Source organism: Haliaeetus albicilla, chromosome Z, assembly GCF_947461875.1.
Source record: "Haliaeetus albicilla chromosome Z, bHalAlb1.1, whole genome shotgun sequence".
NCBI classification, from domain to species: Eukaryota; Metazoa; Chordata; class Aves; order Accipitriformes; family Accipitridae; genus Haliaeetus; species Haliaeetus albicilla.
In genome coordinates this window covers 1,043,868-1,056,619 of record NC_091516.1, presented here as the reverse complement: position 1 = coordinate 1,056,619, position 12,752 = coordinate 1,043,868, and the positions used below count along the sequence as shown (strand labels likewise).

At 36.1% G+C, this 12,752-nt stretch overlaps 1 protein-coding gene across 4 annotated transcripts in view; it reads right to left on the bottom strand.

Moving 5' to 3' along the window:
* The window catches only part of NIPBL (NIPBL cohesin loading factor), a 171,993-nt gene that overhangs the window by 88,458 nt on the left and 70,783 nt on the right, over positions 1 to 12,752 (bottom strand). For all 4 annotated transcript variants that reach the window (XM_069776865.1, XM_069776870.1, XM_069776868.1 and 1 more), the window contains exons 4-7: positions 12,416 to 12,546; positions 5,973 to 6,072; positions 4,177 to 4,328; positions 2,966 to 3,126 (exon numbers count right to left, since the gene is read on the bottom strand). In XM_069776865.1, coding sequence (XP_069632966.1) covers positions 2,966 to 3,126; positions 4,177 to 4,328; positions 5,973 to 6,072; positions 12,416 to 12,546 — 544 coding nt within the window. The remainder of the gene's footprint in view (positions 1 to 2,965; positions 3,127 to 4,176; positions 4,329 to 5,972; positions 6,073 to 12,415; positions 12,547 to 12,752) is intronic.

Here is a 12,752-nt window from a genome sequence, read left to right as displayed (position 1 = left end):
GTTATTTCAGTAGCTAATATTCTAACGTGGCTCCTGTTGAGGTATCTGAACACACACAATTCTTTCATATGACTTTTTTATTTTTCAAGCCTGAGTTATCTCTCTGATAATTACCTTTTACTGTTTTGACCAATTTCAACCCCATTAATAGAATGTCAGAAGGCTCAGCTGTAATTATGTTTTTACATGTCTGTATGAAAAAAAATCAGCAGTCATTTGTAAGTTAGAAAGATAAATTGGCATTGCAAGGAGACAGAAGCCTGCATAGATGGGCAAAGTATGCACTCCCTCTGACAGTGGCCAAACTGCCAATTTGCACATGCATAGGTGTAGACTAAACAGTGTACATGTTACGCCTTGTGAAGGTGTACTTGACACTGCTTAGGGAAAAGTGTTTAAAATTTATGGACTGCAGGTGCTTACAAGTCAAAGAATATAAATCTGTAAGAAACCAGATTTTATCAGTTTCACCATCCATGGGCACTTAGAAAACTATTAGATTTTTTTTTTCCCCTCCCACAGCACAATGAATCTAAAACTCATGCTCTGCTACTAATTACACTTATTTTTGCAACACTGCTTGCAAAAAGAGTTGCTGCCTCCTGTGAGGAAAGCCTCGTGCAAAGAAATCTAACATTCAGATTCAACACAATAAAAAGAACTGTATCTTAAATTTATATGTTGTCATTGCAAGTAAAAGTAAATTAATTTCCTGATGAGTTACTCATTTATCTACTCCACTGAAATTATGGACCTGATTCTTTTCAAACCTGACTTATCTTTGACTTGTAATAAATCTCAAAAAACCTCCCACCCCAAAATATTGGAAAAAAAAGCTTAGCAACTTTTTAGCATGTAAGTTTCATTAGGACAGTAGAGGTCCTCTACCCATGATTGCCAAGGACATAGGCAAAGGCTACTTTTATTAAATTAACTAAACAGACTAACTACGTAGATGGCCTTTCAGGTACACATGCCATTCCTACCGTAGCTGACAAATTTTCTGAAGTGCTCATTTACAGCTTCCTAGTTGAGAGCTTCATCAAATGGTGGTATGTAAGCACAAGCTTATATTCTAGGAATGCTCTGAAGTTTACCAAAAAATCATCCTCAAATTGAGTGTATGTGTAGCGAGTCTTCAAGGGTGTACTTGTTGATTTTGTAGACTCATATATTGCAAATACACAATATCCTGTAACTATTCACATTTTTAAAAGCAATAAAATCCTAAAACTAAGAAAAAATAAAAAAGAATTAAAGTTTAAGTTTTATGATTTAATAATCCTCATTCATAGCTATCTTCGCCAAAGGTCACACTGCTTCTGAAAAGGCTGCAACATTATGATTAAGCTTATTATTCATACATAGATGCAAAACGTTAATTAATCCAGATTCTTCAAACTGTTTTCTGCATGACAGCTATTAAAATCAGCTTTTAAATATATAATTACAAATAAAATAAACGTAACACATATACTCCATTAAGAAAATGCACAAAGGGATGAAAGTGCGAGTTTATAATATTTACTATTTTTACGTTTAGTATTTCTCCAATTAAACCAACCAATGAGGGTGTGCTTTATGTTTTCATGGTCTGACCATTTTGCAAGAGTTTAATTTCTAAGTTTTCATGAACTAGGATGTGGTTGCATTGCTTGGATCACAAAGTTAGGGACGAATATTTTTAAGTACTTCCTCTTTAAAAATTATCAAATAAATTATCCTAATATTGAAGTTTTAAAAAAATCCTGTCTTAACAAAACCAAGATTCTCTTGATAGTGTACCTTTAACATAGTTGGGGGATATATATATATTTAATGCCAAGAACTGCTTCCTATTTTGAAGAACTCACGTTGCTGAAGCAGAGACTGACAAAAACATCTTATGATTGTGTATTATAACAGATGCCTTCATTACAACACTCTCTTGTTTAAGATACTACTTCTTCTAATCAGCATAATTCTTGTATTAAAAAAAAAGACAACTAGTTAAACTAATAACTCTCTTGGAGTTCTACTGTATTAATCCTGGCAAGGGATTTAGGGAGCGGGGTATTAACAGTATCTTTGCTGAATACAACACTTTTTTGTTTCCACAAACTACTTCAGGAAGACAAGAGTTGCCCACGGTTTTTGTAAGATAAGTAAACACACAGACAGTCACAAAAAAAACCCCAAACCAAACCTGCTTGACACCAGGTTTTGATGAAAAAATAAAATTGAAACTTAAGTGCTCTCCCCATAAGAACTGTTAAGAGACTGCATGTCAAACTTGTGAAGAAGAATCCCAACATGCTTCATCCACAGTATGAGATGCTCATTAGGAAGAAAATTAATCAGTAGTTCAAAAGTTGTGGGAAAAAGTTCTAGTTTTTTCCTTTAGTTCAAGATTTCAAAACGAATGTCTCCCACATGAAATAAAGTCATTAAGGGAAAACTTCTTCAAAGAAACAGGCCATAAAAGCACACAGTAGACCAGTAAGAAAAAATGTCCATAGAAATTCTTGCCTTTGACAACACTACTGTATTACCCAATAGGTTATTCAAATACGTCGGGTCTAATTGACAGTTGCAGGAATCTTCAGAGAGACAAGTTAACTATACATCTATTTAGAATCTAATATTGTTTGCTTCAACATATTGCTACAGGAATTGCACAGACAGTCTACCATTTCTTTAAAATAAACTCACATACAAGATTATGCGAAGATCTTTTACTTTTCCTAATTTCACCAGAACGAATGTTACAAACTGTTCCAAAGCAAAAAGAGATCTAGAAAAAATTAAGCCTCAGATATTAAAGTTGCATGGTTGAGTTTACCCATCTGAAACTGAAATATATTTTCAGTGGTTTTATACATCAACAACATAGTAAAATTTCTGACTCCTAAGGCAGCTAAACACACATTTGCTTTATCATAGTAAGTATCGGCTTTATTGTAATAAAGAGACTTAGGTTACATACATCACTACTTAGTCTGTGCACCATCTGCAGGTAGTCTTCATTTGAGCCATGTCTAGAATTATCAGCATGATGATTAGCTGAACTGCCAGACAACTGGCTTGAAACTTTATTTTCATGGAGATTCCTCATCCCAGCTGTGACAATGGGACTGGATACCGAAGCTGAAATACAAAAAAATATAAGTAACTATACTGATATATTCACACATTCATTAACTCTTAAAAAGTTTCAGAGAAAGCACTATAACAGTGGATATTAATGGGTTGGTTGCAAGAGGTCTGGAATCTGAACAAGAATCCAACTTTTTTATTGAATCCTTTAGCCACAAATACCTTGAATAAAATCAGTTATCTTAAGATTTTAATTTTCAAGAGGATTTAAAACCTAAATTCCATGTACAGATTAGCCAAGTTTCTCTCCACACCTATCCTAATTACAGTTAGTATCATATTCTTACTGGTTATAGAAAACTTTGTTTTCCTCTATGTAATTTGTATTCATCACCTTTAGTAACTTCCAAGGTATTCATGACACATACAACATCACATACAGAAGGGCTACATATTCTAAGCACAATGCTAAACTTTAAGAACAAATGATTTAAAAGAATCCAATGAGAATTCTACTTACCAACAAAAAAATGCCTAGATACTTAGTGTTCATGTTGTTCAAGATTGTTTTTAGAAAAGGGAAGAACAAAGAAATCCATTCATTCTGAAGGTCATCTTTGCCAGTTACTGCATACCTTGAGCATAATTCTAGCCAACTTACAATTAATCTAGTTGATACTACAAAGGCTTGGTGAGGCTAAATAAGCTAGCAGCAAAACTTACATTACATTGGCAAAAACAAGGTTTTCACTAGTATAGATAAATGATGGCTGTAGCTAACAAATAAAAGGTTTTGGTTTGTTCTTCTTTCTTTTACTGTCATGTATAACGACAACTATGCAAACTGGGTGTACGTAGGGGAGCAATGCAACATGAACATGTGTTTTACCTTTTCTTGTTCCCTTTTATTTTATTTTTTTTTTAATAAAATAGATACTACCACTCTGTAAAGTCAGGAAAGCAAAGCTTAAACACACCTGCCAACTCAAAGATTTGCATTAAGCATGTGACTCCTTCAAAGAAATTAGAAAGCCATGAAACATGCACACGAAGGTAAAGCTGACATGAGACAGGAGAATAAAACAAACATCACAGACTTACCTTGCTGCATCTGAGGATGTGGTGTATAACTTGGAGGATGTGAATATGGCATGTATCCTGCAGGGCTTTGAGGAGCATATGGACTAGGCACTGGACTATTCTGTTGTGCCAAAAATCTGTTACCAGAGCTTGTCTGTGGCGGCACAAACCGGCTAAAAATAAAACAAAGTTTTTAGAAGTTGGAAAAGAAAATTTAGAAAAAACCTATTATTTCTTTTGGAATATTATATATTCAGAACATTAAAACTTCTTTAAGATACAAAATTCCAACACAATCAAGAATCTCCCTCAAAAGCAGTATTTTAAGCTATCGATACCTTCCCCACTTCAATTATTACTTAAGAGTCACAGATTAGGTACTGCATTAGTAAAAGTAAAGAACAGAAAAAAAAGCATTCATAAGACCTCCACCTAGGGAAAGGAAACAATAACACAAACATGTACTAAAATAAGATCTGCCATTCCCACAAGTTAGTCCTAGAAGTCTGAATGAAAGTGACACCTAAGTTCTAATTAACAACTAGGTCACTAGGATTAACAAGGAGCCACCCACTCTAAATATGATTTTTCCAGCAAGATTTCAAAGAACTTCATCTAACAGAACTATATTGGCAAGATAGAGGAATGTGACAGGCAGTTAGGTAGGACCTGACCCAAAATCCACTGAATACAACTTATTCTTTCACTGGGTTTATCTTAGACTGATCCTACAGACAGGAAGCCATAAAAATAATACAGGCTTATGAAAATAATACATGCACATTGTAACTTACATTCTTATATGAGCTTTTCAAAATAAAAATACCAAATAAATACTTCATAAAGTACATTACACGCTTTCACAACCCTCAGGTCTAGATAGCAACTCTATGAAGGTAAGGTTCCATAGAAAGAAATAGCAAAGTATTTAACAAAAATTTAACATTTAACATTTTGCTAGGATTTTGAGAAGACTTTGTAATATTCATTGTGATAACTCACAATTCAAAAAACCTTCTTCAATATCCCTTTTAGATATAAAAGTTAAAAAGTATACTGGTTTTTGTGTAGATACAGAGCATTTCATTTGCCAAAATAATTACAGTAACTTGAAGTGAAACTTGAACTAAGTTTATTTTGATAATGATATCTAATATCTGAATATGAAATCTGTTAAAGCCCAGTAACTGGGCTGAAACTACATGCAGAACTCTTTCGTCTAGTCCAGAGTATTATATTAATAAAGGCCTGGATTACAGGTACATGTTACTTGCCAACACTCAGGTGTTTAAAAAATAACCAGAAAGTTGACGAGGATGTTGCTGGAAGACTGGCCAAACTACTGGGCCTATCCTCCTCTGAGTGGCCTTTTGTATAACTGTTACAGCAGTATTCCATGCTTTTACAAGCCTTCTTTCCCACCCTCCTGTCACAGTGGTACTGTTATACATGCTGGAACACATTAGCCTCTTCTCTCCTATCCTCCTGCCACCAGTCTCAGCCTCTGCCACAGGCAGAAAACAGCTGGAGGGGTGGCAGAAGGCAGAGGGACTCCTTAAGCAGGAAAGAAAGTTTGCCAAAATTATGGGAGGGAGAGTGGAGAATCATGACTAATCCTTAGAATACAAGGATTAATTCACTGACAGAAAGATGTTTCTTTGCCAGCTGAAGAAACTCACGCTGCTGTCAGACAAATGCAAAATTTGTCTTGACACCAATCACCTTCCACTCACATACTTGCAACAAGAATTGACTGTCACTGTAGGAAGAATTTGCAGTTCCCTAGCCCTCCCACCCCATTTAAAAGAAAGCATTACCTGGAAGGACTATGTGAGATAGTGGTTTGTTGATAATTGGAAGATGCAGGACTACCACGCATGGAATTCTGAGAAATATTAAACTGTGACATCATCATCCCTATTTAAAAGAAGATAGTAGCATTAACTTTACACACATTTCCTTTTTAATCAATGAAGTCTCTCATTTCAGAAATTATTATATGCAAAGAGATTATAAACATTACAGACATTAACATCATCTACCCACAACTGTTAGAAAACATTAGAAATGATCGATTCCATGTAAGATGTCCATTTTACATCATGACATAAAAAAGCGTTCCCTAAAGCAGTATTAATTCAGTTATAAATACTAACAGTAGTTCCTTCCTCTGTTCCTTAAAGCTTCCCAAGCCAAAACCTACTAGTAAATAGAACCATTTTGTAAGAGGACATATATTCCACACCCCAGGCTGGTGCATACAGTACTCACTCTGCCAATAAGTAAAAGATTTGGAAACTTCACAAGTCAGAAGAACACAGGAAACTTATCTTCCATTTTTAGAGCAAGTACAGCAAACAATCAACACAGGCTGAGTGCTGCAAGATATTCTCACTGCTCCTATAATGCCTTAGTGGTTCCCTTCTACCCAGGGACAAAAGCTTTCTATTCAACCTCCACTATGCTTATAGGAATGTTATCAAGGAAGATGCTGAAATATTTCAATTGCAAAGCAGAACCAACATCCCACAGCCTGTAGATCCCCACAGTCAAGTTTTGGAAATTCCAGAGTTGCACTAGGTGGCAAACCACAAGTACCAATGTGCTTGAAACTAACTAATTTTAATAGGTATTTGGACGATGCCCTTAATAATTTGCTTGAACTTTCGGTCAGCCCTGAATTGGTCAGGCAGTGGGACTAGATGATAGTTGTAGGTCCCTTCCAAATGAAATATTCTGTTCTATTCTATTCTATTTTAACCTGCATCATTATTCAGGAGAACTTAAAGGAAATTTTTTTTTTCTTCTCTTTGATACAGGTGTAAAGAACTCCCTAACAACAGCATGACACTAGAACTTGAAGTGATGCAGAAACACAAAAACTTAAATAAATTTTAAGTTATTGTAATGACAGAATTTAATGTCTTGCAGCTAAAACAGTGTCAGAATTCACATGCAAACTGCAGCTTGGGAAGCCACAGCAACTGATCCACAGCCGTGGGTAAAAGCAAATCAGTAGTACACATATTTTAAAGAAAAGGTTAGACAGAAGTCTGACAGAAGTCCCCAATCCAGAGCGTTGGGGAGCTGTCAATACTTCAACTGCTATCACCGATTTCAATTACTGCAATATTCACACAAGCAAAACTAGTTTCAGAAGTCCTCCCTGTTACCCTCTTTTCTCTTCCTCTCTGCCCAGCAGAGAAGAGATGTGATAATCCCGCAGGAATGCAGCCGTTACTACCTCCCGGTAGGTGTGAAGTGCTGCATTCCAAGTACATTAGCACAGGACAACTAGCCCAGAGCAGGAGTGAAAGCCCCATGTTGTGCTGAAAAAAAAAATCAGAGACCTCCATACTCAATACAGAGGACATTTCATTGTCCCAAGTAACACAAGGGGACTCCTCAATTCCGGCAAAATTTGTTTAAAGGGACACTGGTTGCCTGGCATAGAGGAAAGCGAGGACGAAACTCCAGGGGTTTTGTGTTGGAGGCAGTGCCTGGTGTGCCCACTGCCACTCTCAATGCAGCTAGGTACAGTATTTTAGTCAAACTACTAACCCTTAACATTCATGTACAGAATGCTGACAGAATGCACCCGTATGAGCATGAACTATATAGGCGAAGTTTAATTTTATGCTTAAAACACAGACTACACTTTTAAAATACTTTAAAAATATATCCATTTATTTTCTCCTCCCTAAATTTAAAACATGTTTTGAACCACAGATGTGCCAGTTTGGGGTTTAAAAGAATGACAGAAAATATACAAATTAATCAAATTTAAATGCCATTTAAAAAAAACCTAAAACTTATTCTGTGACAGACAGCTCTCACTTCTCTATCTCTGTTGGGGGGGTGGGGCAGGACATGGGAGGCACAATCTGGGTAACTTAAAAGAAAAAAAAAAACAAACAAACAACAAAAACAACCAACCTGCCACCAACAACAAAAAACCCAGTGTCTCCAAAGTTTCCAGACAGATGATAAGTATGCCTGATAATGATGTAATAAGAAAGAAGTAAAAATAAGCCCCAAACATTTAGTCTAAAAAGGAGTTGAAACTAGTCTGTGCCCATTACCACTACATTGTTGTCGTATCACTAAGCAGCAGCTCTATGGATCCACTGTTCATTTCTGTACCTTAAATATTTAAGAATTTCTTTTAAATGCAACCTTAATTTTGAATGTTGGTAATGTTCAGATATGAGAAAACATCATCCTAGTAGTAACATTACTAGAATGAATTTCCTTAACACATACTCCTGGTCTTGACTATAATTTTTTTGCTTGGAAAAAAGTGATACACATAAATCCATTTTAGCATTCCAACTAAGTGCCAAAGGATGCACTACATAAAAACACAGCTCAAGGTCACAGAAATAGTCTTGTACGATTAAACTGTACTACAACATCATGGATGCTTAAGCTAGGACTCCTCAGCAACAGGTGATTTTTCAGTTAAATATAAACTCTTATTGAAAGCGTTGCAAAGTTTTTCCCTTTTACAGGTATACATGCACTTGAATTCTTGTATAAATGAAAAAAAAATCCAAATAATTGATGTTTATGAAAAGATGCACAAGATTTTAATCCCCAAAAATTCAGAAGTTCTGATAAACAGCTTAAAGTGAATTTTAAGTCCCTTCTGAACCCTAAGCAATGCTATGAATACTGACCTATTGCAATATACTAGTTAGCTTATCTTCCAACACATACCTGCTGAAAGACAAAGCCAAAGTGTTCAGAGGGAAAAGAGAAAAAAATTATTATGAAAACTGAAACTAAATAGTATCTTAATTTTAAATAAATAAAGAAATCCACCTCATTCATACACTATAGAATGCAAGACAGATGTAGCTGCAAGATGGAACTCAGAACTTTCTATGTCATCTGATTAAAAAGGTCTAATATAAAATTAACATTTTGCCCTTGTACAAAAAGTTAGGCCTGATGCTGCACGGTGCTGTGACTCAGTCTATTCAGACAACCTGGTAGTAGAAAATACTCTGAAAAATCTAAGTAAAAATGTAATCTAAAAAAATCTAAGCTGTATAAAGACTGTTTCAACCATGGGACTGTTATCAAAAGACAGGGAATAAGAGTTCAGACATTGCTGCCACATTACCTGAAACGAAATATGCCAGCAATGGAGGGGGGGAAGGTGGAGAGTGCCCACTCAGAAGTGTCCACATAATACATCCTTCTTGCACTATTTGTTCATCATAACTAAAACCACTTCTTGCTCTAAACTTAGTGTTGAACTACAGATCAATATGAACTTCAGAAAAAACATTAGCACAGAACTCTGCTTGTGCTTTACCTTATATTCACAAGAATTCAAAACAAAACACAGTATTTAGCTTTCTGAAGATGCCTTTATTTCCTGACAAACTGTACTGAACCCAGAATTTTATTCCGTTGTTTAATATAATTCTCTAGCCAGGTGATATTCCTGTTCTTGCATCAGAAATGAAGGTGTCCTGCTTTCGGCTGGAATAGAAAAATAACTCTAGTATAGTGCTATGTTTTGAGTTTGGTATGAGAAGAATGTTGATAACATTGACGTTTTCAGTTGTTGCTAAGTAATGTTTAATCTTAAGTCAAGGATTTTTCAGCTTCTCATTCCCAGCCAGCAAGAAGGCTGGAGGGGCACAAGAAGTTGCGAGGGGACACAGCCAGGGCAGCTGACCCAAAGTGGCCAACGGGGTATTCCACACCATGTGATGTCACGTCTAGTATATAAACTGGGGGGAGTGGGGAGTGGCAGGGATTGCTGCTCGGGGACTAACTGTGTGTCGATCAGCGGGTGGTGAGCAACTGCATTGTGCATCTTGTATATTCCAACCCTCTTTTTATTATTATTATTGCCACTTTATTAGTGTTATCATTACTAGTTTCTTCTTTTCTGTTCTATTAAAGTGTTCTTATTTCAACCCATGGTTTTTTCTTTCTTTTTTTTTTTTTTTTTCCCAATTCTCTTCCCCATCCCACTGCAGGGCAGGGGGGAGTGAGTGAGCGGCTGTGTGGTGCTTAGTTGCTAGCTGGGGTTAAATTATGACAGAAGGCTAGGTGAAATGAATTTGAGTTCACTTGTCCATGCTAATGCTGGAACTGACACTCAAGGGATCATGGTGCACAGACCCATCCCAGGTTGAGTAAATAGACAGGGGGTCCCGCTGCCTTCATTCCTTCTCAATTGTAGGTACTACAAATACTGGGTCACAGTACCCAGATTGGACTTCATCGCATGCTGGACTCAGCAGAAGTCAGAAGGACAATATTCAGAAGGAAGACAGTAAGGAAAGCAGGAGAGATTAATTTGAAATACTACAGAAGAGCTTAAATTTCATTATTCTAGTTGGCAAAACGCATTACCTAAGATCTCTATCAAACTCCCAATTGTTCTGCAAATCATGACTCTACAGAGATTACAATATCTGTTCTGAAATCAGAAGAAAACCCAACCTTTGCTGCCCCAAGACATCAGTGTAGTGTCCTTTGGCCTTGCACATCTGAATGGGACACAGTAACACCTAATAAGGCTACTAGAATTTGCCAGCATCTAGCTTAAACATCCACCTATTTCCCGTAAGAGTGGGGCCTTTTTCAACTGATAATAAAGTCACACTTCACCTAGCTTTTCCAAACACTCATTCCAGCCTTCTTCCTCCCAAAATACTTAGTCTACAGCTATGCTTTTCCCTTCTTCCCCCTTTCCTTCCAGTTTTCAGATTTCATACTTACACAGCAATGCTTGGACTCGTACAAGTATTCAGAATTATGTAAAATTAAATATTCAAGGAGGGTTTAAAGTCTGATCTCTTCTTGTTCTCTGAAACCACTTTGTTAACTTTACTGAAATTAGATCAACTACTCTTTTAAGTTTCAAATAATGTTGAATTATTTTTTACTCCATACTAATACCTTCCTCCAAGCATAGGCCAAAGCACACTTAGTAAAGATAGAGGTGCTTTTATTTCATTAAGGATTATTCTTAACCTATTGAATCAAGCTGCAAAAGTGTTTCTCCCTGTGAAGCACAGAATTAACAAAAATTAGAAAGAAATTAACTTGCTTTATCTTCCTTTCAAATGTCTCCCTTTTGCACTGGCAAAAAATTATTTTACTCTACAAAATTGGTGGAAAACTCTAATTCAAGCCTATGTTCTTTGTGGATCCACACTGCACTGGCAGGACAGTCAAAACTCTTCCCACAGCTGGAAAAACCATACTCTGCCACAGCTGCCACTAAACACAGGATCTGGAGACTGTTTTCAGGGCTTAAATTTCAGGATATATGTATCAATGAACTTACAAGTATTTAGCACTGCCTTTCACAATTTCAACTCCAGGAAATTTCTGCCTTCTTTCAAGGAACCTGTTCTGTCCTCAGCAAGATCTTTTCAAACATTGTATGGCTTTTTACTCACTAGCGTAGTTGAACAAACCTAATAATGTCATTTTATTATTTTTCCTCTCCAAAAACACCCTCCACTTCCTATGCCCCATAGACTCCAGTAACATTTCTATCTATATCTCTACAGTGCTAGCAAAGCTTCATCTTCACACTGCAGAAACTATAGAAATTCTACTTGTTTCATAGTTTGGTATTTAAAGAACACACTTCAGGTGCAAGTCTCCAGATCTACAACTAGAATCTGACCAATTAAATCTTTGCTTGGTCTCTCTCCTTCATTTTTGCTGTCCAGCAGTATATCTCACTACACCTCAGAAGAGAATTAGCTGTCAAAACAGTAAAATCTGTAGGGCATCACAAATTGCTGAGATGAGGAATGGCAGAGAAGAGCCGGTAAGTATGGTCCATTCAACCTTATTCCTTACCCCAGAACTATTAAGAACTACCACTGCACTGATACTGAAAATCTGTATGATTATAGTGCAAGATCAAGGCATATTTTTCCAACTTCAACTATTTACTAAGACAAATATATGAACCTAGCCATAAAGAAATTAAAATAAAATTATTTTAAAAAAAAATCCAATCACTCATGGTAGAGATTAAACTTTGTAGTGAAATTAAACATTTTTTACGAAAACACCTGGTAGAGCTTATTTCCATGCTTATTCTAATACAATTGCTCTTAGATGATGTCAAGGTACATAGCTTTCTATCACTATCCAATACAAGGTAAGGTATAAATATCACAGTTGTGCTCCATATAGATTTGTGGTTAGTATCAGTCCCCTAAACTTACAGGACATAAAATGCAATCAATAAATAATAAAAAATCCTTACCGCTTTGTACCCCGTATCTGTTTTGCATGCTTTTCTCCCTGAAAACATTAGGATTCCTTGCCAGGATAGCCTGCAGCAAGACTGGTATATCTCCCTCTGGATCATCACTGCCAAGGTTATCTTTCAACTCTCTGGAATTGTGGAAGTAAGCAAATAAAGAGGCAAATGTATTTTCAAATTATAAGAAACTATGAGTCAAGTAAAAAAAAAAAACCAACCAAAAAAACAAAAAAAAACCAAAATGAAAGAAGACAATTTACTGTTAAAATATAGCGAAAAACAAGTCTGCAAAGCACTGTTCCCTGCCTTTATTTTTTTTTTTTCTCTCTTCTTTAAG